Consider the following 27,423-nt stretch of genomic DNA (forward strand, 5'->3'; position numbering starts at 1 on the left):
GAAAGAGAGAAAGAAAGAAAGAAAGAAAAGAAAGAAAGAAAGCAAGAAAGAAATCACCTGTCGTGTGGCATGAACACAAGACCCTGGTTGAGGCCATCCCCATAGGTGTCAAACACTATTGCCAGCCACTTTGCTTTGTTGCTTATCCCAAAGTACGTCTTGGAGGATAGATACCCGAAGGTCTGAGGCTGAAAGTCCCGGACCACTGACTGGGAGGGGAAACTCCTGTATGGTGATCGTTGCACGATGTCCATTCATCCTTTGATGTTGCGTCTGATTGATCTCGCCAATGTACCAAGCCTCAGTGTATCCCTGCCTGCACAAGGATTGGTGCTGGGTCCACTACTTTTCATCATTTATATAAATGATTTGGATGTGAGCAGAAGAGTTAGTAAGTTTGCAGACGACACCAAAATTGGAGAGGTAGTGGACAATGAAGGAGGTTACCTCAGATTACAACGAAATCTTGATCAGATGGGCCAATGGGCTGAGAAGTGGAAGATGGGTTTAATTTAGATAAATGGAGGTGCTGCATTTTGGGAAAGCAAATCTTAGCAGGATTTGTACAATTAATGGTGAGGTACTAGGGAGTGTTGCTGACAAAGAGACCTTGTAGTGCAGGTTCAAAGTTCCTTGAAAGTAGTGTCACAGGTAGATAGGATAGTGAAGGCGGTGTTTGGTATGTTTTCCTTTATTGGTCAGAGTATTGAGTATAGGAGTTAGGAGGTCATGTTGCAACTGTACAGGACATTGGCTTAGACCACTTTTAGAATATTGTGTGCAATTCTGGTTTCCTTCCTATCAGAAGGATGTTGTGAAGCTTGAAAGGGTTCAGAAAATATTTACAAGGATGTTGTTAGAGGATTTGAGCTATAGGGAGACATTGAATAGGCTAGGGCTATTTTTCCTGGAGCACGGAAGCCAAGGGGTGACCTGATAGAGGTTTATAAAATCATGAGGGGCATGGATAGGATAAATAAACAATCTCTTTCCCCTGGCATGGGGAGTCTAGAACTAGACGGCATAGGTTTAGAGTGAGAGGGATAAAATATAAAAGAGACCTAAGGGATAACATTTTCACACAGAGGGTGTGTGGAATGGGCTGCCAGAGGGAGTGGTGGAGGCTGGTACAATTGCAACTTTTAGAAGGCATTTGGATGGGTATATGAATAGGAAGGGTTTGGAGGGATATACTCCACTTGCCAGATCTTTGTCCACCTCAACCTACCAAATCCCTTTGTTTCCTCATGTCTTCTGCACAACTTACCTTCTGACTCATCTTTGTGGCATCAGCAAATTTACCATCACATCTTGAGTCCTTTCATTATTCAGCATCACTCAAAACATCGTGTCATTAAGAAAAAAATACCCATAGATGCCTACCGTATTTTGTTAGATGGCAATTTTCTAACCATACTAATATGTTTCCCCCCATACCATGAACCTTTTCTGCAAAAAGATTTTATGCAGCACCTCATCAAATGCCACTGGAAATCTAAATACAGTATATCAACTGGTTCCTTGCACAAGATATTTCTTCAAAAGAAAGAAACCTAACTCCAATAAACTGGTTGAAGATCAGGCAAGAACTCCACTCCCAGGCTTGCTTCAAAAAGTCCATGAATTTCTAAAATATAGAATGTGACGCACTCCACAACTGAACAGCTTTACAGCTCAAGCTGACATACATAGAACAGCCACTTGGAGGACAGCAGCAAAATTGCAGAGATAACACTAAGAAAGAAACTAAACTACTTACCTTTTTAACCACATCAGCGCCAATGTAGCTCCAACATTTGGCCACTCAGTGCCATATTGTTCCTTCTCTCCTTCCAGAATTAGTTGCAATGTTTTGAATTTTGTGGGATTTGTTTCATACACATTCTTGATTTTCTGTTCAAAAAAGACAAATGTTGCACATACAATTATTCTTATAGGGGAAACAAAATTCAATCCTTTAGTTAGCCATAATTTCCTTTGGAATGAAACGTTTTAGTTAAAAATTACTTCTTTAATCACTGGAGCTTTTCTGCATAGATCACTACTAAATGCAAAATAGATTGAAACATGAGGCTGTGAAAAGGGGTGCCATTTGAACCATAAATAACACCGACAAGCAATTTAGGATAGTCAGTCTGGTTTGTGGTGTGGCAGATGTGTATCATACTGGAAACTACCTATATATTAACATTCAGATCCCCGTTCTTTGTAGACAGAAAGAACATGTACACATAATATATCTGTTTCAACCGAATAGTGACAGCCATTCTTTGGTTTACTTCTCAGGGCAATACCTTGACTGATCATCATAAACTTATCTGGGTTAAAATTGAAAATCTATCTGGTGGTTAACTGGCAGTCATCATCTAATTGGTGTATTCTCCATGGCAATGTCTCTATCGGAGTCCATTGCTAACCAAATCAGCGCATACATACAAAAATGCTACTTTGATTTTCCTTGCAAGTTGTCTTGAATGCAAAGCAAATAATATAAACAAAATCATTTTTTTCCCCAGCAATACTAGAGATCTGGACTACTGAACAACAACATAAATGTATGTTTTTTACTGTTAAGAAAAGTTATAAATGCAATCAACATTTAGCAAACAAGCAAAGAAACACTATTCCTTTGCATTTCAGATTTAACTAGCTAAAATTTCTTCTGTTCCTTCATAATCCAAACCTCCTACCAATGATTCAGAACATTATGGATTCAGGCTCTGCATTATGGACTCAGGCTCTGCACCATAGTCTATGCTAACATTTCAGTCTAATTCTTGGGGAGTCATGCATTATTGAAACAGATATCTTCCAGGCTAGGTATTAAACCAAGGCCATGTGTGCACATAAATAACAAACGGGACAACCATATAACCCTCAAGCCTGCTCTGCCTTTCAGAATGCGCATGGCTAATCCATGGTTTCCAGTTTAGTTTCCTCACACTCTCTCAATTCACAAGATACCAAAGATGTGTAATGGTGCTGTCTTGCAATTAACAATAAGCAACTAATAGGTTTTGCCAATTTTCAACTTCAAAAATCTACATCAGGCAGACTATCAGCTTCCAGTGGTAACCAGTTTAAACATTTGTCACTTCAGGACAGTGGTGTTCATGAAACATTCCCAATAAATATTGGCTCTTTTTTCTCTTTCTCCCCTTTTAACAATCTCAACAACCTGGATGGCTTCACCCTTCACTTACAATATCACAGTGTTCCTCCAGTGCTGTACAGCGTACCAACTCAGATAATGCATAGAAGTAAGTCGTAGAACTGGACTCAAATGCAGACTCTTTTAGTTTAGAAATATGTGTGCTATAACTCAATTAAGTGGTACCTCCTACTGGGACTTTATTTTTTAAAAAATGGAATAAAGCATTTTACACAATGACTTAATTCAAATTATAACTAATTTTCAACATTTCTATTTAACTTATTTGGTAGAATTATTTGATCAAGTAAATGCGATCTTGAGAATTAAGCAAAAATTTATTTAAAAAAAAAGAGATAATCTGAATCAATGACAATACAATAACTGGATGAAAGGAGAAGACAATATGTTGCTTGGTACACAGTTTATTGTAGCCAAACAATTTACAGAATGTTCTGGTATATTCCTCTGCAACCTCATGCTATAAAAAAAATCATGCTATAGAAAACAGCTGTATCCATTCAGTTGAAAGTTCACGTTATCCAAAAAGAATCCATAATTCAATGTTATAGCCAATTCGCATTGACGAAACACGCATTATGCCAGAACGATCTGGATAGTACATTTTACCGGTGAACTGCAGTCAGTCTTATTGTTAAATCTCCCTTATCAGAATACTATAGTCTTTCCTGAAGGTGTGCGCTCTTAATGAGATATGCGTCTGTGAGAATGGGCAGCCTGCCATCGCCTCAATAGCAGGGTGTCTGTCACACATGAATGTGAGCAAGCTATCACTGGGGAGATCATACAAGGGAACTGGCAGCAATGGTTCTTAGTCAACAATCAGGAATAGGAACCATCATGGGTAATGAGGTGTTGAGATTAATTGTACATCCTATTTATACTGCAATATTCTCAATTAAGCCAGCTATAAAAATGAGCAATCGACATATCACTACTTACAACAGTCCAGACTACTTACAGTGATGTTACCAGTCACATCTGCTTTGATTGGTGAAAACACTGTTGACCCAAGGCAATCTACAAATAAATAAATGCATTTTTAGGGAAGTGCACTTTGATTGAACGTTATGCAGTTTAGTAGCTGTCTGTGAATACAGGGAACTAATGCAAAAAGTTTGTCCATTTGAAACAACTGAAGCTTTTGATGGAGATATTCCTCAACAGCTTAAAAAATTTGAGCTACACTTAAAATACTAGAATTTATAATATGTGCATTAACATTTTAAGACTTAAATAGACACAATCTGAATGTAGTAAAAAAGTATCGCGCTGAAGCCATTTTGACCATACTGCTGCACTCCATTAGACAACTCAGCTTTGACAGAATTCTGCAGTATTTGCAATAGTAATCACCTGTGTCAGTGTTTACACTCCACTTGGAGGGATGATACTCATACCCACATGAGACTCTTTGCTAAGAGTGCACAATGAGTGTTATAATGAGTGGGCTTTGGGGAGAGAATGAACACAGATCATTTGCACCATGCTCTAGTAAGGCACTATTGTAGATGTTTACATGTACTAGTTTAGATTGTCAAGATATATACTTACCCAATGAGAGGATACAAAATGAATAATATTTAACAATATCAAGATCATCTCTGTATTGAATAACTGTAATCATGGCTAATGCATATGGCCACTAGATCCTCACCACATTTTCTAAAATACTGAAGTACAGGTGGAGATATTCTGTTTTAAATTTAAAGTAAACATTATTTTGCTCTACTTGATTTCCCTCATCCCCTGAGAATGGAAGGGATAGCATTCAACAGATGCTACTAGTCCCCAGCGTACCACCCAATCACAACATACAGGGCCACTGGTTTACAGTAACCAAATAAGTCAAATTCCTTTTCTTCTTCAGGACTCTATGGTTGAGATTATACTCTATATTCCGGTACATAGCTCTTTCATAAAAGTTGAAAGGCAGTTAACTTCATCAAATCAGAAAATGATCAAAAACATTGCAAGTGTTTTGTCAGCACCACTACTCTACTTAGAAATAACCCAGAACAGGAAAGTCAATCATGGGAGTTTGTAGATTTGAATGCCCAGTGATGAAGAACAATATGTTTTTTTTTGATGGATAGTGCACTTATCAACAATGATCAGTGCATTTTCTAAGTGAGCTATCAAGATTAAAATTTATGAGAGTCAGGTTAATGATGTAGGGATCTAAACTGTTTTACTTTCAGGAGAAAATCCACCAAATAAAAAAGGAAATTAATGCATATTGCAGTCATTTTTAAGTCAACATATGGTCTTATGGTTTGTTACTAATTGCATTAGAAATAAAGAAAAATATGTAAAAATGGAATAAAAACTCAGTCAGTGAATGGAAAGCATCAATAATTGAAGCTAATAGTTCTTCAGGCCCAAGTTGGCAGGGTTGAGTTTCCAGAACTGAATAATTCATTTTCTGGAGATCGTACAAAAATTGTAATGAAGTCTTTTATGTTCACAAGCTTACAACAACAATTATAAGTAGAGCTCTGCATGGAAAACTACCCTTGGGACATGAAGATGCTAATCTAATATTGAAATCGGACAAGTTAGAATGTATAGTGTGGAGCAGCCCAGTTCAAAGAACCTTGCAGCCCCTGGAACGTGCTGGACTAGCTGATCATTGTTATGTATGTGTTAATTTTTCCCCAACTTCATCAACACAAACAAAATCATACCTTATCTCAAGGAGCAATGGTGTTACCAAGATTTAAAACATCCACATGGGGTGATGTCCCCTCCTTTCCAACGAATGCTTTAAAATCATACTTGAGCCAGTCTCTCCTCCATCTCATCCTCACTAACCTCTTCGACCTTTAATAACTTTTGACACTATCACCTTCTAAACTTTGTCCTCTACGGTTGATCACAGTGGAACCAGTAAGACCATTAGACATAGGAGCAGAAGTTAGGCTATTCAGCCCATCAAGCCTGCTCCACCATTCAATCATGGCTGATAATCATGGGTACACTCAAATGCAAATTTGTCCTCTCTTATTTATCCACTAAGAAATCTTATAGTAAGAATATCTTACTGCAAAACTGCTATCCTTCCTACCTGCCATGTGAGTTCACCTCTATTATCCTGACAGCGGTCTACATTCCACCACATGAAAAAGTAAATGTACTTCACAAAATATACAACACCGGTCACAGTCTTGAGACACAATACTCAGAGGCTTTGTTCATTGTAGCTGGTGACTTCAACCAGACCAACATCAAGAACATGCTATCAAAATGCCATCAACATATCTCCTGTCCCATCACAGGTCCAAACATCTTTGATCATGGCAATACAACCAAAGATGCCTATTGCTCCATTCCCCCTTCCGCATTTTGGAAAATCCAATCACAACACTGTGCTCCTCCTCCCAGCTTTCAAGCAAAAATTGAAGCATGATGACTCAATACAGAAAGTAGAGTGATATTGGTCTGAGGAAGGGCTTCTATGGGACTGCTGAGAGTCAGTGGTCTGGTCCATATTCAAGAACTCAGTGGCCAAGCTAAATGAGCATACCAACAGTGTCACAGACTTCATCAGCGTGCAGAAGACTGCGTGCCAAAGAAGTTAATCGAATGTTCCTCAACCAGAAGCCACGGATGAACTGGGAGATTCAGTACCTACTGAAGGTCTGAGGCATACAAGTCCGGCAACACTGACCTATACAGGATGTCTAGTTTTAATCTTCGTAAGGCCAGAGACACAGAGGCAAAACAAAACTAAGCTTGTGATCCAGACCAACCACACAGGACACCCATCATTTGTGACAAGGCTTACATGACATAATGAGCTACAAAGCAAAATCGAATAGAATCATGGGCAGCTGTACATCCCTACACGACAAGCTCAATGCATTCTCAACTCGCTTTGAGCAGATGGTCAATGAAATAATGTCACCTATCCCAACTGCCTCAGATGCACTTATACCCACAGTCAGCACTGCAGATGTTCAATCAGCCTTCTTGAGAGTGAACCCATGGAAAGCAACAGGCCTGGATGGAGTCCTTGACCATGCACTCAGATCCTGTGTGGACCAGCTGGCGGGTGTATTTGCAGACATCTTTAACATCTCCTTGCTACAATCGAAAATTCCCACCTACTCTATCATCCAGTGCCAAAGAAAAATAATGCAGCGTGCCTAAATGACTACCACCTGGTGGCTCTGACCTCCATGATCACAAAGTAGTAAGAGAGGTTAGCCATGGCTCACACCAACTCTGGCCTACCAAATTCCTGGTCAGTGCAACAGGTCCACAGAAGACACCATCTCCCGATCGCTACAATCACCGTGGGACATCTGGATAACGAGGACACTAATGTCAGGTTCCTAGTTATTGACCACTGATCTGCCTTCAAACCATAATTTCAAACAAACCTAATCTCTAAACTCTGAGACCTAGGCCTCTTTGTAATCTTAGATAACCTTCTTAACTGCCACTAAACCACCACTCAGTGTCATCTGCAAACTAACTAACCGTGCTTCCTAAATTCTTATCCAAATCGTTTATATGTCAAACAACAGTAGATATAGCACTGACCCCTGCTGAATGCCACTGATCAAAGTCTCTTATTAAAAAAAAGTTAAAAAAAAAGCTAGCTAGTGGTATCATCATCTTTAAATACAGTGGAGAAATACAAATAGTTCAGAACTATAAATTTGTAAAATTTTAAAAACCAACATCTTATCTGGGCTTTGATTCAACTAACTATTGATAGATTTGAACTTGGGCTTGGCCTTTTGTGTTGGTTTCAAGTTTTGAAAGGTTCAGTACATTCTATTCAATTGTGAATTTTTACACTGGCCTATAAAATATCTCAGCTTCCTAAAACATTACACTAATATCTTCCACACCACTTCCCCCAAAGTCTTGTTAAAACTCAATATAACTGTGCATATTCCTGGGTTCCCAATGAGTACAGATTCTCATATGAAGATACAGATATGCCTAAATAGATGGCACCACCAGTGGACTGTTGCCAGGTGCATCATTGGCAAAAATCTTTGTTGGATTCCATGAGAAACATGTCTTCAATAGATTGACACCTAACCTCCTATTTCCAATACATACACGACACATTTGTTTGTAGCTGCATGGACGAATTTCCTTACACATGTTAACGGATCCTCTACTGACTCGATCCTATGCAGACAGAGAAAGACATACACACATTTTTCTGTTTCAATCATTCGCTAGTTCTTTGACTTTGGTCAAGGCATTGCCTTGAGAAATCAACCCTGCTTTGCTTTACATATATACGAAGTTGGCAGTTAACTATCAAGCATCATATAACTGGTGCAATATCTACTTGCTTACCAGTTAGCGCACTTCTCTAATACAGCATAATTGTTGGTTGCCCTTTACATTACCTTTTACAAATTATTCTGAGTGGAACACAAAAAGCTTCAGCAAAATGAGTATTCTATACTGTTACATAACAGATTCAGGAAAAGAGAAATGAAGAAAGAAAAATATTTGATTTATTAGTGCCACTGAAGATCTTGCATGCTGAGCAAAAAAAAAATGGGAGAGATAGACTAGCACGTTCAGGAGAGGAGGCCTTGGCGAGGGCCTAAGTGCCTCATTCTATTGTTCTATAAGCAGTCTGGTATAGATTTCAAAGCTGATTGAAGCACCGATAGATGCCTAGAAACTATAGTTCATTAATGAAAATCAACTCTACCTTTTGAGGGCCCTCAAGAGTTAGAATCTGGACCTTATTTTCACAGCACTATCCTAGGCTGTAGCATTCCATTACTACCTAAAATCTTAGTGCAGACTATGAAAATTGAACTTGTAACTTCTGCAATTGGTGCAACTTAATTATTACTATGGTTACTATTCAAACAATTGTACTTTTGTTTTGAAAGTTAACACACCACACGTTTCACTTTGGCCAATCATTTCTAAATATCCTTCCATTATAGTGGGGAGAACATAGTTTTGCATCAGCTGATGTTGAAACCCATGAAAAAAAATCCCATTCCTTTCTCTCCAACCAGTAACAGCCTGGTTACGGAAAGCTATAATAAAATTCCCGAAGATTCAAGTTTAAAAATGAAAAGAACAAAAAAAAAGAGCAGTTAATAATGCGGTCTTTATTTAAACAACAAAAGGCTGATTCTCCTTTTAAAGTACATTGTTGCTGCTGACCAATAAAATACAACAGTGCATTGTATGAATAGAGGTCTCGTGTTACTAGAAAGTCAAGAGAGTGTAATCCCAGCCCGAGTGAGATGGAAAGGTCTGTCTGGTTATTCTTTATAGATTCACAGGTCTCAGTACTGGAAGATTCTGCAAGTGATAATTAATTGATTGAGATGGAAAGCTTTATATCATATGCTGGAAGTATATCAATAGTTGTCAACAAATATCATGTAATAAATAACCAGAAACATCTTGTGCTAAAACATACATTGACTCAACATTGTGATTTGGGGTTTTTAAAAGTGTTCAGCAACCAAACAGTTCAGTTCATCACCGTATAATTCATACATTTGCATCTAAATCTTTTTTTAACTCCTGGTATGCTATTCAAACAAGTTGGGAAGAAGCAACAAACTGTACTACTATACATCCATTTCTCACACTTTTGTTTATACATTTTGTACGCAAGAGTGAAGAGAGGTACAGCTAACTAACCAAAAATAATTAACACGTTCGGCTGGAAGTACCTTACCTATCAATTGTTCCTCATATTAAAAAGTATCATGTTTTGCAACCTGTTAATTTTTTGTTTGTTTCTCTCCCCCTCTGATAGACATGACTTACATTGCTGTATCACTTCACAGGTCCTCTCTGGTATCTTTGCAGTTGCAAGCTCAGTCATCTGGCCAATAAGCTACAACAGGCCAAGTCCAACTTTGGTCTTACCTAATGGCTGTTAACATGCATTCTCCACGAAAGTTGCTGTGTGGGTGGGCTCTTTCCAGGTGCTACCGCCCAGTCAAAAACTTATGACGGCATAGAGTCACAGTCATAGAACATGAAAATTGTCCACGCTGACCAGGTTTCCCAAACCAAACTAGTCCCATTTGCCTGCATTTGGCCCATATCCCTCTGAACCTTTCCTATTTGTTTACCTATGCAAGTGTCTTTTAAATTCTGTAACTGTACCTGTATCTACCAATTCTTGTGGCAGTTCATTTCACGTACGTACCATTGTGTGAAGAAGTTGCCCATCAGGTCCCTTTTAAATCTTTCCCCTCTCACCCCTTAGTTTTGAACTCCCCCATATCTTAGGGAAAAAAAATTTTGCTATTCACCTTATCTTTGTCCCTCATGATTTTACAAACCTCAATAAGGTCACCCCTCAAACTTCTACGCTCCAGTGAAAAAGAATCCCAACCTCTCCTCATAACTCAAACCCTCTTTCCTGGCAACATTTTGGTAAATCTTTTTGGAACCCTCTCCAATGTAATAATATCTTTCCTATAGCCGAGTCAATTGCAGGAATTCCGCACTGTAATGTTCTATATGATATAGGCCAGTGATCAAATCTGGAAGCTCAGCTTACATTGAGTTACAGGGGAAACAACAGGCAGCTTCAGAGCATTAGAACAATTAAACAATAAAAGACTTGAGTGAGGGACAACTGTGCAGGGTAATTCAGTAAGTTAAACATCCCTTTAAGTTTTCTATCCTACACTAATCCACTAAATGCACATCCTACAACTAGCATTTTGCCAATGGAAAGACTTTATTTCTGGCTTTTAAACAAGCTCTGAATGTTACTGTCATATTACCAGAAATACATCACTGATTTCCATGGTAATAAATGACAAATCAATAAACTGATATTGTAGCATCTGTTAATTGATTCAATATGCCATCAGGTCCAATTTTCCAAAGTCAATTAAAGTTTTCCAGTGTCTCCAGAGACAACAAGAAAAAAAAAGTACATCTACTGAATTAGACAATCCTCAGGAAGGATCATCTCCAGGCACTGGGTCAATGTGCTCAGCACTCCAAACAGATTCAGGACTCTTGTGCTTAGAAATAAACTTTGAAATTTCAGGTTGTGATTTTTAATCATTATTGACTAGCTCCCCTCCTTAATTGTGAAGCAAGTGTGAAACATGAACTGTGCAAAGGATAGATTGCTGCTTACTATTAAGCCACACAAAGTTAGCCATTAAGTGGGAACCAGATAGTACATAAAATCCAAGAAATATGAAAGTAGAAATTAGGAAGTGGGGGTGGCTAGGCAAAACCCAGAATACATTAAGTGAACTTATCCACATCGCTGGGAGAAAGTAAGGACTGCAGATGCTGGAGAGTCAAGAGTCGAAAAGTGTGGCACTGGAAAGGCACAGGTGGTCAGGCAGCATTCGAGGAGCAGTAGAGTCAACGTTTTGGACATAAGCACTTCATTAGGAATGTGGGGTGGAAGGGGCTGACAGATAAATACGGGGACGGGGTGGGGCTGGAGAGGGCTGAAGGTAGCTGCGAAGGCGATAGGTAGATGCAGGTTGGGAGTAATTGTGATAGGTCGGTGGGGAGGATGGAGCGGATAGGTGGGAAGGAAGATGGACTGGTAGGACAGGTCAAGGCGGCAATGCCGAGTTGGATCAGGAACAATGAAGGGAGGAACAGAGATTTGGATACTGGCGAAGTCTATGCTGTGTGGTCGAAGGGACCCAAGGTGGAAGATGAAGACTGTTGTTGGGTGGCTTGAATTTGGCATTGGAGGAGACCCAGGACTTGCATATCTTTGGAGAAATGGGAGGAAGAGTTGAAAATGGCGGAAGTGTAGGAAGATAATGCACTTTAGACAAAAGAAAACTATTCTGATGCAGAGTCACCAGACTCAAAATATGAACGCTGCCTTCTCACAGATACTGTCAGACCTGCTGAGATTCTTGAGCAAGTTCTGTTTTTAATTCGGATCTCCAGCATCGGCCATTTTGTTTTATTTAAAAAGAAATGTACCTTTTGCCACTGATGAAGTAAACATGAAGAACCAAAATGTACAAAAGAGGTCATCAATGGGATTCAAAAAGAGTGAATGGGAAAGAAAGATCCAACATTCCAAAGCACAAAACCACCAAAGTCAGTGCACAAAAAAAAACACAGATTAGCCCCACCTGGATACAACCGCAAGTGACAGCAACCAGATAAAAGTGTTTTTGTGGCCTGAATTCTGGAACAAGTATTGACAAATTTAACCGAAATAAACTGGACTCTATAGTCAATAGCATTTTAGTGCATGCTGACTCATTTACCCACAATAGCTACAGGCATACATAAGAAATTTAGATTTTCAAACAAATGTCATTCTGCCAAAACCCAAATCCCAACTTGTATAAATATCAAAAATTCAAGGCTACAAAATGGCATTGGTAGAAAAGAACCCAGGTTTAATGCTGACAGCAAGGGACCAATGTAAGTGCAAGGCTCACTCTCCACATTTTCATTTTTAAAAAAGATTAACTTTTTTTTGCAGCCTTACACCTTCCACTCATTGTACCTCCCTGTTTGGCAAACTAAACTGTAAAGCAGATGACTAAGGATTAGGAAGTCAAATGAACAGCTACACCAGAAGCATGAATGCTATACCATGGTTCATCAATTCCTTTCCAAACTAGGTAGTCAGTGGATTATTTCAGAATCGAGAGTGTGGTGCTGGAAAAGCACAGCTGGTCAGGCAGCAACCGAGGAGCAGGAGAATCAACGTTTCAGGCAAAAGCCCTCCATCAGGATTGAGGGATTATTTCAGAAAGCCACTGTCTCATTTATCGATGTCTGCAAGCTGCAAAGACACATCAGTGGGAAGTGGGAAGTGAAGAAAGGACCTCTTGATGTTGGATTGAGGGAAGTTGGTGTCAGCATAGAACCGCATTCAGGAGCTAACCATGATACTATAACAGAAAACATTTCATATGTATCAGGAAGAAAATTTCCGTACCAGTGCTTCACAAAGTATCTCTGCTGTTGATTCAGTTGTCATTAACCCAGAAGAAAATAATTTGAGCTGCTTTTTTTTGAATTCACCAAATAGCAGAAGAATTCACTGCACTCAATTTAATTAGAATTCGAGCATTATAATTGATTAGTGGAGCAAAATGTCACTTCAGCAGTTGGTTTAGGCAGGATAGACCCAGGTTGCAGATAAGAAAATTGTTAGTTTCATGGTTCGTATTAGTATTTGAGGGGAAACCTTTAGTTTTTTTGAAGAGTAAATTCGTATGGGTTGTCATTGAAATGTTGGATTTTAAAAATTGTCCCACCATAATGTAGTTAACTCAAAGAGTCTGGCCTGTGCTAATGGAAGGTCAAATCCATAAAACAGCTTCCATTTACTTGGACAACTGCAGACAGTGAAGTCAGAAGTGAATTGCCCTGACTTTATTAGAATTTTAAATTATTCATATAAATGGTCTCATCGTACCACCTGTCCTCTGTTCCAGGGCGACTTTTCTACTCTATTTCTGGCTAGCTCCTATCCACCAGCTTGGAATAAGCCCAATGGAGCTGATTGCTGTTGCTCATTTCCAACCCTAAAATCAAATTATCTGTGTATAATTTGAAAAAAAGTGATTTGCATGGCAATGAAGAGAGAGAGTAAGACTGAATGAGCTGTTCAGTTCATCTAAGAGCCAATAGTTGTATTTTCCTCCACAGCTGGTGCCTGTGTACACAATATTCGGCATTTTGTCAAAGTTGTTCAAGGAATGCACTCCCTCCTTATATCAAATCCACAGCTGTGAAAGAATGGGTTACAGCAATTTCACTGACCACTAGAGCACCTGTTGTTGGTTACCGGTCCTACAGAGCTTTCTGCTTCAGAAACAAATGCTGTAAGTCATCGGTTAACCTAGACATCAAAACGGATACTCCTAAAGTAGTGCATGCATTTGTTGTTGACGACCTAAGGGATAAAAACATTGTATTGTAGATTCTGACAGTCTAACCAGTTTCCAACATATAATAGTTCTCACACAAAACACAATGATTTCTTAATGTCCAAATAATTGTACAACATGGAAGGTGTAAAGTGAAACAGATGCAAACTGTGTGGCATAGCCCTTGAGAAAAATTAAAACCCATTCTGTATAACTGTGAAAACATCAATCTTTGTCTTGATGTCATTTGAGATGCTCTTACAAAATGTCTGTGATTACTGGTATCATCTTTGTTGTATGTGTGAAGTAAAATATAGGAGTCATTTTTTTTTTAAAATTCATTCATGGGACGTGAACGTCACTGGCTGGTCAGCAGCTATTGCCTGTCCCGAGGTGCCCTTGAGAAGGTAGTGGCAAGTTACCATCTTGAATCGCTGCATTCCATGTGCTGTAGACTGAACGACAATGTTCTTAAAGAGGGAATTCCAGGATTTGGACCAAATGACAGTGAGGGAACATTCATACTTTTCCAGTTGAGTGGCATGTGTAACTTACAGGTGGTTGCATCTCGATGGAAATGGCCATGGGTTTGGAAAGTGCTGTCTATGGATTTTTGGTGAATGGCTGCAGTGTCTCTTGTAGATCATACACACTACTTTTGCTGAGCATGTGGATGTTTGTGAATGTGGTGCCAATCAAGCAGGCTGCTTTGACCTCGACAGTGTCAAGCTTCTTGAATGTTGTTGGAACTACACACATCCAGGCAAGCAGGGAATATTCTATCGCACTCCTAACTTATCATAGAGTCATAGAGACGTACAGCACAGAAACAGAACCTTCAGTCCAACTCGTCCATGCTTATCAGATATCCCAACCCAATTTAGACCCACCTGCCAGCACCTGGCCCATATCCCTCCAAACTCTTCCTATTCATATACCCTTCCAGATGTCCTTTAAATGTTGCAATTGTACCAGCCTCCACCACTCCTTCTGGCAGGCCATTCCACACACGCACCGTCCTCTGCGAAAACGTTGTCCCTTAGGTCTCTTTTATATCTTTCCCCTCTCACCCTAAACCTATGCCCTCTAGTTCTGGACTCCCTCATCCTAGGGAAAAGACTTTGCCTGTTATCCTATCCATGCCCCTCATGATTTTATAAACCTCTATAAGGTCACCCCTCAGCCTCAGACACTCGAGGGAAAACAGCCCCAGTCTTTTCAACCTCTCCCTGTAGCTCAAATCCTCCAACCCTGGCAACACCCTTGTAAATCTTTTCTGAACCCTTTCAAGTTTCACAACATCTTTCCATTAGGAAGGAGACCAGAATTGCACGCAATATTCCAACAGTGGCCTAAACCAATATCTTGTACAGTCCAACTCCTGTACTCAATACTCTGACCAATAAAGGAAAGCATACCAAACGCCTTCTTCACTATCCTATCTACCTGTGACTCTATTTTCAAGGAGCCATGAATCTGCACTCCAAGGTCTCTTTGTTCAGCAACAATCCCTAGGACCTTACGATTAAAGTGCATAAGTCCTGCTTAGATTTGCTTTCCCAAAATGCGGCACCTCACATTTATCTAAATTAAACTCTATCTGCACCTTCTCGGCCCATTGGCCCATCTGAACAAGATCCCGTTGTAATCTGAGATAACGTTCTTTGCTGTCCACTACTCCTCCAATTTTGGTGTCAACTGCAAATTTACTAACTATACCTCTTAGGCTCACATCCAAATCATTTATATAAAATGATGAAAAGTAGTGGACCCAGCATCGATCCTTGCAGATGCTGAACGGGCTTTAGGCAGTCAGGAGGTGAGTTACTCACGGTAGTCACTCACTTCACCTTTGGAATTCAGCTCTTTTGTCCACATTTGAATTAAAGCTGTAATAAGGTCGGGAGCTGAGTGACCCTGGTAGAATCCAAACTGAGCAGATTATTGCTGGGCAGGTAATACTTGATAACACTACTGATTACACCTTCCATCACTTTACTGATGATTAAGAGTAGGCTGATGGGCCAGTAGTTGGCTGGGTTGGAGTTGTCCTGCTTTTTGTATACAGAATACATCTGAGCAAACTTTTCCACATTGTTGGGTAGATGCCAATGATGTAACTGTACTAGAGGAACTTGGCTAGGGGAGCAGCAACAAGTCTTCAGTACTATTGCTGAATCAGGCTCACAGCCTTTGCACTACCCAGTGCCTCCAACTATTTCTTGAAATGATATGGAATGAATCAGATTGGTTAGATATTGGTATCTATGATGCTGTAAACAACTTGAAGAAGTCAAGCTGAATCACTTACTCAGCACTTTTGGCTGAAGTTTGCTGCGAATAATACAGCCTTATCTTTTGCACTGATGTTTTGGGCTCTTCCATCAGAGAGGATGGGAACATTTGTAGAGGCTCCTCCTCCAGTCAGTTGTTTAATTGTCCACCACAATTGACAACTGAATGTAACAAAGGTGCAGAGCTTAGATCTAATCCATTACTTACATGATAAGAATTTTTCTAAATTATAGATGACATTATTATTTTGATAGTTTCAAAAAGTCAAAGCAATAAAGGATGGAGGTTGAAAATAATATCTAACCCATCTCTGATGCTACTCATATCACTTAGCTCATTCATGGTTAGGTTTTGGTTGTGACCTGTGAAACTACATGTATTAGTCTCATATCCCAAATGAGGTAACAGTAATTGAGGGAGGAGGGCACAGCGAACTTGTTTCTAAAGGTAAAGCAATGGGGGTGTGGAAACAGTTCGGACAAACCTTTACTTACCTACCAGTAAATAAGTTGCAAAATGTATCTATGCAATTACTTTCTAATTATACACTTACTTCTATTGTCAAATTTGTCATGTAGTTTAAATGCATAAAAGGGAAGTGATAACTTGAGGAAAAAAATGGCACAAATACCAAAACATTGCACAATGTTCAGAAGCACTAGCGACCTTTGTCTCAACGTTGCTATCAGTTTGCACATCTAAACTTCATTTTGAAATTGGGTGCTGGTCAAAATTCCAGAAGAGCTCATTCTCAACTTGCAAAGATCCTATCATTTCACATCCTGCAGCCACATTTTTACAGCTTACAAATGCTGGCTATCCTGTAGCATTTCCACCATGTAGCATTTGTGAGACAATACTGAGCACTGATATGCTAGTCACTAACAAGTGCATTCCATTACAATTCTGTTCTCAAAAATATGGATGTGCACACACTTCCCAGCAAGGGTGGCAACTTTTATTCCTCGCTTGAAATACCTCTCATAACAGGTCCAATGTCAACATTAACAAATTGAAACTTAACCAAAAATAAATTCTTAATATGGCGTCAAGATTTTTAAAATTCACCCCTCACTCTTGTTGACTGGATTGTACACCCAACACTGAACAGTTGGGAAATCTGCAATGTCACAGTGCTGCAATTCACCTTGAATAATTAATAAAAGATAATGGATGAGCTAGTGCTGTCAAGCAGTAATTCAAATCAAACAATTTTGGTGGCAGCAAAAGCCAAGAAAGTTGAGCTTGAGTGGTTAACAAATCAGCTCTGCTATGGATGGAGTTACTGTCTGAAACTCACTGCCTTTTTAAAAATATTTGTTATATCAGGTAACTATATTAAATAGTGAATCTCATCCCCCCATCCACCAATTTTCTCTTAGCAAATCATTAAATTTTTCTTAGGCACATTTCCACAGATGTGTCAGTCTCAGAACTTGATCCCCTTTGGGCAGACTTTACTCGTGGGTTTTGGAAGCACACCTGCAGATTATTTAACATGAAAGGCTTTTTAGCCAAACTTCTCCCCTCCAGACACGAACATTTTTGTCAGGAAAAGTTAGTGATCTCTTTTGCTTGCCCACAAGAACTCAAACTCTTGGCGATTTTCCCTTCTCAGATCGATGGCAGTGTTTCAATGCAGCACACAATAGCATACCAGACAATTGCCTTCATGAGCTTATCTTTTGCTGCCATGAAATAAATTCTACAGGTTAGAAACAAAGCCTGGGTTCTTGTGATAGTGTCTCCCCACCCCCATCCCTCACAGCACATTGTATTTATCAAGTGAAGCATCAGAAATCTTTTTTTGCTAAAGAATGCACCTAAATAGAAACTCTCAGCAGACTGATCACTGTGATGGAAAAAACGAGAGACTGAGCACAACAGGGTACAACATGCAGAATGCTATTTATTTGAAATCATGTGACAAATTATTTTGTGATAAATTTTAAAAAGTCAGGCAGACAACATATTGCCTGATTAGAATTATAATATTTAATAACAAACAGTTAATGTTCCAGGGTAAAACCAGAGTCATATTTAATACAGTGATCCCAATTTCTGCATCCGTTGCTTCTCTCTGTCAAACACAATGGGATAGCTGCTGGGGAGTTTGCCTCTTACCTTTTCGGATGTGACCAGAATACCTTTCTGCCATTCAGCCCATCAAGTCCAAGCCCAGTGTTCTTTCTCGATGGTATCAATGAGCTAATCTTAAGCCCTACCTTTACTGCCTGGTGATAGCATCTATTTTTGCTCATTTATCACCCCTCCCTAACATATGAATTGGCTTATAATCTCCCAGGAGCTCAACTTACCATTTTGCTTCAATCTTCTATCCTAATATCTATAAGTTCTTGCAGCACTGTGAGCCTTTTCTGACCAAATACTCCATTCTTTATTCAGGCCTCTTTTGATCTTTGCTGTTTTAACCAGAGATTGTGCCTTCAGTCAACAAGACCCTCTCGTCTGCAATTCTCTCAAACTCTTGTGTTTCAAAACTTAATGTCCTCCTTGAAACCAGTCTCTGACCAAGCTTTTGGTCACTCTTCTCCCCACCCTACCATCTTCATAGAATCATAGAATTCTTACAGCAAATAAGCAGACCATTTGGCGCATTGAGTCGACACCAATCTGCCAAAAAGGTCACATCCAATCACGCTCCATCCCTATAGCCTTGCATTTACAATGTCCAAAACACGTAACCTGCACACCTTTGGATTGCAGGAGGAAACCAGAGCACCCAGAGGAAACCCATGCAGACATGGGAGAATGTGCAAATGCCACAGAGTCAACAGTGAGTGGAATTGAACCAGGTCCCTAGCGCTGTGAGGTAGCGATGCTAGCCACTATGCTGCTTCCTGACATTTTGTTCAAAGGATGCATACATTATGAAAAACAATCAGCTATTTGTTTTTAGTTTAGGCCTAGTTATCACATAATCACCCCTGCACTTCTAATGTATTTTGAAACCATGATAAAACAACTACATAAACGCAAGTTGTCAGCTTAGTTCCAGTTGCATCTGCTGTGTCACAGAAAACAAAAACAGCATCCGCTAGATCTGCCAACAATTTCTGATTTTCTTTCAGATTTTTCAGTATCCGCAATTCTTGGCTTTATATCTGTATGTCATTTGGAAGTGACAATTCTAAATGACATATTTAGCCAAAATGAGCAACGCATAAGATATTCAACCAACTTGTTAAGTTATAAAAGGCTCCCCAATTGAACTGTTGCTCAATCTCCAAGCAGCACATTCCAAAGTGCAGATCAGGACCCCAAGTGGGATAGCAAGCTCCAGAACAGGAGATATTTGTATCCTTCTTTACAAAGAGCAAAATCTTGCAAGTTCAACCCTAACTGTCCTGAAAGTCACTCAACAGGTGAATGCACAGGCTAACTTTGATACAGTGCAAAATGGGCCTCCCTCTTTCTTCTCCTCCTTCCCTCCCAACAAGTACAAACAAAACTTATTCTTCCCTCACCAATGCTCCTTTGAAGGCGTTCAGAATCCTATTTGGATTACAACACTGGTTATAACCAGTCACCTTCCAGCATTGTACCTCACCCAAGAGGTATGCAGACCAGATATCTGAGAGGTAATAGAATCACAGCAAATTCGCAACCGAATAATTTTTTTTATTGGACGGATTGTGGTGGGCAGGGAGTGAAGGAGAAGAGGAATGGGGTAAACTGCCCTGGGATAGGGGGAGGTATCCTGGAATGGAGGGATTATGGTGGTGTTGATAAGGGGAGTCGGGTCTGGATATATTCCAGGATTTGTTTGGGGGCAGGGAATGGGGAACGAGGGGTAGAGGATTTGGGAGGAGGCAGTAAAATCGACGTTTCGGGCAAAATCCCTTCATCAGGAATAAAGGCAGAGAGCCTGAAGCGTGGAGAGATAATCCTGAGGAAAGGCGAGTGACAACCGGAAGAAAACCCTGACACCCACCGGGAAAATAAAACAGAATTTCGATCTCATCTGGGAGATCTACCAGTCCTTCAGCTCAACACTTTAAAGGGTTTTGCGTTTTGCTTTCTGCCCCCCTCCGCGCGAGGCTCAGTGAGCCGAGCCCAGCAGGTTCACCTCGGATTCCCCACCCCACTCACCGAAAAAGGGCGGCAGGTAAGAGACGCTGTCCAGGAAAGCCCGGGTGTCGATCTGCTTGTCCGCCGGCAGCTGCTTGAACTGATGCTCGGCTAACATCGCCATGGCCGACCGACGCAAAACCTCCCGAGGAGGAGACAAACTAGTACCGCTCTCGGAACGAAACAGCACAACCCTCTCGGACTGTGGGCAACCCGGACCCTAACAGCGTAACACCCACCCGCGTCATAGCAACTGGCCGGGGGACAGGTCGACCAATCAGGTACAGCTCAACGACATACATCATCCAATCACCGTGTAGGAAAGACAGACCAATCACTAGTAGCTACGGTGTTATTAACCAATCAAACAGGAGGGCCTGGTCATACAACTAACAAATACAATCCAGGGCCTCTGACCTTTGGACCAATGGCATCAACTAGCCCAGACGACCTCTATTGATAAAGTGTACGTGGACCTACTTTAAGATAATTTGTTTTATACAGTATTTAAATTGATTAATATTTACAGGTCAATAAATATTAATATTATACTTCTGGGAAATGTCCTCAGAAGAACAGAACAGTTACTGTGTAAGAAACTGTTCAGGCCATTATGTCTGTGTTGGCCTCACAAAGCAATAATTCACCTACTACCAATCCCTCACCTTCTGAAACCTATAGACTCATAAGCATTTTCAGCACGGATCAATGCTATTTGACCAACTGTATCTGCAACAGTCAATAACTGGATTAGTGGTACTGGAAAAGCACAGCAATTAAGGCAGCATCCGAGGAGCAGTAAAATCGACGTTTCAGGCAAAAGCCCTTCATCAGGAATACATTCAGGAATTCCTGATGAAGGGCTTTTGCCCGAAACGTCGATTTTACTGCTCCTCGGATGCTGCCTGAACTGCTGTGCTTTTCCAGCACCACAAATCCAGAATCTGGTTTCTAGCATCTGTAGTCATTGTTTTTACCAAACAGTCAATAACTGTCTGACTAAGTTTATCCCATTTTCCAGCTTCTAATCTACTGACAAATGGGGAGGCAATGGGCTAGTGGCTTTATTGCTGGACTGTTAATCCTGACATCCAGTTATTGTTTTGGGGTCTTTAGTTTGAATCTCCCCATGGCAGCTGGTAGAATTGGGCTTCTAATAATGATCACAAGATCATTGTCAGGAAAATCCATCTAGTTCTTTAGCAAAGGAAACAGCTATCCTTACCTGGCCTACATGTGGCTCCAGGCCCACAGTAATGTGGATAGCTCTTAGCTGCTCTTTGGGCAGTTAAAAATGGGTAATGAATGCTGGCCTGGCCAGCGATGCCCTCATCCTATGAATGAGTTTAAAAAAGAAGCTTTGGAAATGCAAGTGAATAGCTAAATACTACTTAAATCTTCCAAGATTTTCTGACTATCCCACACATTCAGGCATTGAGTTCCTGACCTTCACCACACTCAAAGTGAAAAAAAAATCCTCAACCTCTCTCCTAGCCTTCAAGTTTTTATCCTATCAAGAAGTGCAGAGGAGTTCTCCCCAACATCCTGGACATTAACCGTGATGAGACATCACCAAAATAGCTTATCTAGTTATTATAAAAGCAGGTTAGTGAATATGATAGCCATCTGAAATAAAAACAGTAAATATTCTGCAGCATCTCTGGATGGATTAGATCTGTGCTGTTTCTTCAGGGTCTGTTTATGATCTGATTGCTAATTTTGGGACAAAATAGAAATTGCAGGAAAAGTTCAGCAGGTTTGGCAGTATCTGTGGGAGAAATCAGAATTAATGCTTCAGATTGAGTGACCCCCTCCTCCGAACTGCTAATTTTGGAAGCTTGCTGTGTGTTTTACATTATGACAGCAACAACAACTTATATTTATGTAGTGTCTTTAACGTAACACAAAGTACTTACATTAAGAATCATTTTGCATCTCTCTTTTCAGATAATGATCCAACTCCCATTTGAATAACTTGATCCCTGCCTCCAATGCATTGCCAGGCACTAGTGCTTTCCAGACCCTGGGCATTCACTGTACATCTCTATGACTCTATGACTCTAAGTGTGGCAAGATAGACAGTAATGACTGAGAGGAACTTTCTCCCAGTTGTTCAAAATGGGTCAAAATTTGGTCTGTTTAGTCACACGAAGAAGCGCAGGAGAAACCCATGACTTCATCATCCTCAAATTGAGGGACAGCCGATAGAGGTGAATCGCTACACGAAAACAATTTTCCTCTCATTATCAATACTTCTGTTGCCAATTACTGTAAATCTGTGCCCTCTTGTTGTCAACCCTTCTATCAATGGCAAGTTTTTTGTTAATATCTACTCTGTCCATTCTCCTCTTCATTTTGAATAGCTCTACCAAATCTCTTCTTAACTTGGTATGCTAATTGCAGTGTTTACACTAACAGGTCTTCTCTGCCCTGTCAAGCGAGTGCAAGAGATCCCATGACACCCGTTCAAGACTTTGGGGGCATTCTCCCCAGTGTCCTGGACATTATCCCTGAAGAAATTCATTACAAACAGGTTTTCTGGTAATTATAAAAGCAAGTAAATGCAGATGATGTCAACCTACAATAAAAACAAAAAATGTTGGAAATGTTCAGCACATTTAGCAACATTTGTGGAGGGATAAGGTCAGTCCCTTTCCTCAAGGTCTGATTATTTTCTGATTGATATTTGTGGGAGCTTGCTGTCTGAAATTTAGCTGCTGCATTTCTTGCATTACGACAATGACAACAACAATGTATATGTATGTAGTGTCTTTAATGTGATGCAAGGTGCTTGCAAGGTTCAATTCAGGGCTATTGTTAAACAAATTTTTAAATTAAGATATTACAGCAGATCACTAAACGCTTGGTCAAACAAATACGTTTTTTATGGAGTAAGTTGTAAAAGGAAATGTAGAGAGATTTAGAGATTAGGGAGGACATTTCAGAGCTTCAGGCTTAGACAACTGAACATTGAGCCACAAATGGTGGAGCAATTGTAATTTAGAAGGTACATGAGACCAAAATTAGAGGAACACCAATATCTTGGAGTGTAGTAGGTTTGAAGGACTTGACAGAGATAGAGACAGGCAAGGCCATGGAAGTATTTTGAAGAGATAAGAACTTTTTCATCAAGATGTGCTTGCCCTGAAGTCAATGTAAGCAGAAGGCTGGAAGAACACAGCAAGCCAGGCAGCATCAGGGGGTGAAGTTACACCCAAAACATTGACTTCTCCACCTCCTAATGCTGCCTAGTTTGGTGTGTTTTTCCAGCCTCCTGCTTGTCTACCTTGGATTCCAGCATCTGCAGTTTCTGTTTTGTCCCTGAAGTCAATATAAGTCAGTGAACACAGGAGATATAGGGAAACAGGACTTGTGCAAGTTGGCATGGGCAGCCATATTTTGAATGACCTCCAGTTTAGAGAGTATGAAATGTGAGAGACCAGCCTGCAGTTAATTGGAATTAGATTCATGGAATCTCTGTAGTGCAGAAAGAGGCCATTCAGCCCATTAACTCTGCACCAACCCTTCAAACAGCATCCCATCCAAACACTGACCTCCCCCCCCACCCCCCGCATTTAGTTTGGCTAACCCACCTACCCAGCGCATCCCTGCACATTATAGGCATTTTGGAATTGCCAATCCACCTAACCTGAATATCTTTAGACTGTGAGATTATGCTGCCATTGTCAAGTCAAAAGAAAGCAAAGGCATGAATGACGGTTTCAGCAACAAATGAATACAGATAGAGACAAAGTCAGAGGAAGGAGGTGGAAATAGGTGGCCTTCGTGATGGCACAGGTTTGAGATTGCAAGCTTATCTCAGGATCAAATGTGCCACCAGGGTTGCAAACTGACTGGTTCAATTTCAGGCTGTTGCAAATGAGAGGGACAGAGTCCAGGCTACAGTTCTAAACTTATTTAGTTGGAAATCTTTTTGCAAGGCAATGGTAAATGCTATATAAATGAACATCTTTCTTGCTTTAGTTTCCATACATTATACATTACTTTGTTAATGTATATTGAGTTTATTTTCAATAAATCTAAATGAAACTCATAATACGAAGCAGCACCAAGATTAAAAAAGATTAATTGTATTAGGAAACAAAGATTCAGCAAAGACTATCTTTGGTTTCAAGGTCTGAAGATTGCAAGAATGAAAGACCAAAGGAGGTAATGAAAGAACATTGTAATGGGTAAGAAAGGGAGGAATTTTTGAAATAAGTCCCCTTAGACAAACAAACAAGGAAGGAAGCAATGCTAGATCCAATGGAGAATGTGAAGTGGGGCAAGTGGAACGTGTTTTGTTTTAGGACCATTTCGAAAACTGTGATTAAAGTTCATTGGGTTTAGTGCATCTATGGAATATATACAGGATCCTCAATTGGAAAAGGGAGAATTTCAGCAAGTTAAAAATAATATTTGGCTCAAGTGGGATGGAAATAAAGATTATTGTATAAAGCAGTAAATGTGCAAAAAGAGACCTTTGAAGAAGAGATACTTTAGATACAGACTAGCACATTCCCATGAAGGAGAAATAACATAAGATATAGAAGTAGAAGTAAAAAGGGTGGCACGGTGACTCATGTGGTTAGCACTGCTGCCTCACAGCACCAGGGTCTCAGGTTCGATTCCAGCCTTGGATGACTGTCTGTGTGAAGTTTGCACATTCTTCCTGTGTTTTTGCCAGGTGAATTGGCCATGGTAAATTGCCTGTAGTGTGAGGTGCATTAGTCAGAGGGAAATGGGACTGGGTGGATTATCTTCGGAGGGTCGGTGTGGACTTGTTGGGCCGAAGGGCCTGTTTCCACACTGTAGGGAATCTAATCTAAAATATTCAGTCTTAGAATCTGCTCTGCCATTCAAAGACTAATCTTCTCTTTCAACTCTACCTTCCCACCCTTATTCTTTAATTCCCTGAGAGATAAAATATTGATCACAGTCTGAAATGTACCCAATAACAGGAAATGCACAACCTCCTGGGCAGACAATTCCAAAGATTCACAATGTGCTCCTCATTAACAATCCGCTACCCTGAGTCTGTACCCTCGTTCCAGATCCCTAAGCCAGGAGAAATAATCTCTAAGTATCAACCGTCTCAGACCCCTTCAGAATCTTGTTGATCTTAATGAAATCACCTCTCATTTCTCTAATGTCCAGTATAGATGCAATTTCTTCAGCTTCCTATCACAGGACAAGCATTCCATTGCAGAATCTTTATTTGTACTGTCTCCATATCTAACAAAAGATCTTTCGTGTTGGATATATATCCTTCTTTAGATATGGAGACCAACTACATACATGGTCTCACACAATATTATATAATTATGGTAACACTATCTTATTCTTGTTCTCTAACCCCTTGCAATAAAGACCGACATGCTCTTTGCCTTTTGAATTACTTGCAATAACTTATGTAATTTTCTGTATTCCTTGTACAAGTATACCCAAGTCATTCTGAATATTAATATTTTAAAAGTTCACATTTTTTAAAAACTTAGGTCTTTCTCTTACCTACCTTATACCCTATTTGTTGCTCAGTCAAATAAACTATCTACTCTTCTATGCAGCCTCTTTGTGTTCTCTTCGAGGATTAACTTCCCCAAAAGCTGGTATTGAATTGAACTGAATTGAATTGAATTTATTGTCACGTGTACCGAGACACAGTGAAAAGCTTTGTCTTGCGAGCATACAGGCAGATCACAGAGTTAAATAGCATAGATAAGTAAATAATAGGTAAACAGCAGCAAAAACCAAAACACAGGTACAGGCAAATGCTAACAGTTTGTGAGTCCATTCAGTATTCTAACAACAGTAGGGTAGAAACTGTTTGAAAAATGGCTGGTGCGGGTGTTCAGGCTTCAGTACCTTCTCCCCAATGGTAGAGGTTGTAGAAAAGCTTTGACACAACAATTTTTCAAAATTCATTTGTGGGACTTGGGCATCGCTGGCTGGCCAGCATTGATAACCCATCCCTATTTTCCCTTGAGAAGGTCGTAGTGAGCTACCTTCTTGAATCGCTGTAGTCCACTTGCTGTGGGTTGAGCCACAATGAAGGTAGGCAGGGAATTCCAGGATTTTGACCCAGTGACTGTGAAAGAATGGAGTTGGTGAGTGGCTTGGAGGGGAACTTGCAAGTTGTGGTGTTCCCAAGTACCTGCTGCCATTGTCCTTCTAGATGGGTTTGAAAGGTGCTGTCTAAGGATCTTTGGTGAATTTTTGCAGTGCATCTTGTAGCTCGTTCACACTGCTGCTACTGAGCGCCTGTGGTGGAGAGAGTGGATGTTTGTGTATGTGGTGCCAACCAAATGGGTTGCTTTGTCCTGGACTGTGTCAAGCTTCTTGAGTGTTGTTGGAACTGCACCCATCCAGGCAAGTGGGGAGCATTCCATCACACTCCTGACTTGTGCCTTGAAGATGGTGGATAGACTCTGGGATGTCAAGAGGTGATGAAGCACCTGAAGATTGTTGGGCCTGGGACACTACCCTGAGGGACTCTTACAGACATGTCCTGGAGCTGAGATGACTGATCCTCCACAATCACAACCAAAATCTTTTGTGCCAGTTATGACTCTAACCAGCGGAGTGTTTGCCCCAATTCACATTGATTCCAGTTTTGCCAGAGCTCCTTGATGCCATACTCAGTCAAATGCAGCCTTGATGTCAAGGGCTGTCACTGTCACCTCACTTCTGGAATTCAACTCTTTTGTCCATGTTTGAACCAAGGCTGTAATGAGATCAAGAGCTGAGTGAGCCTGGCAAAACCCAAACTGGGTGTCACTGAGCAGATTGTTGTGAGCAGGCGCTGCTTGATAGCATTGTTGATGATCCCTTCCATCACTTTACTGATGATGGAGAGTAGACTGCTTGGGCGGCAATTGGCTGGGTTGGATTTGTGTACAGGACATACCTGGGCAATTTTCCACATTGTCGTGGAGATGCCAGTGTTGTAACCATACTGGAAGATCTTAGCTAGGGGAGCGGCAAGTTCCGGAGCACACATCTTCAGTACTA

The 27,423-nt window shown here is 40.3% G+C and overlaps 1 protein-coding gene across 1 annotated transcript in view; it reads right to left on the reverse strand.

The window, feature by feature from the left end:
• The window catches only part of LOC122562564 (transient receptor potential cation channel subfamily V member 4-like), a 168,512-nt gene extending 147,866 nt beyond the window's left edge, over positions 1 to 20,646 (reverse strand). Inside the window, exons 1-3 of the mRNA XM_043715497.1 lie at positions 20,434 to 20,646; positions 4,134 to 4,192; positions 1,760 to 1,893 (exon numbers count right to left, since the gene is read on the reverse strand). Of these exons, the coding sequence (XP_043571432.1) occupies positions 1,760 to 1,893; positions 4,134 to 4,192; positions 20,434 to 20,536 (296 nt within the window). The 5' untranslated portion in view covers positions 20,537 to 20,646. The remainder of the gene's footprint in view (positions 1 to 1,759; positions 1,894 to 4,133; positions 4,193 to 20,433) is intronic.
• Between the last annotated feature and the right edge of the window lie 6,777 nt (positions 20,647 to 27,423).

The sequence above is a fragment of the Chiloscyllium plagiosum genome, chromosome 25 (assembly GCF_004010195.1).
Source record: "Chiloscyllium plagiosum isolate BGI_BamShark_2017 chromosome 25, ASM401019v2, whole genome shotgun sequence".
NCBI classification, from domain to species: domain Eukaryota; kingdom Metazoa; phylum Chordata; class Chondrichthyes; order Orectolobiformes; family Hemiscylliidae; genus Chiloscyllium; species Chiloscyllium plagiosum.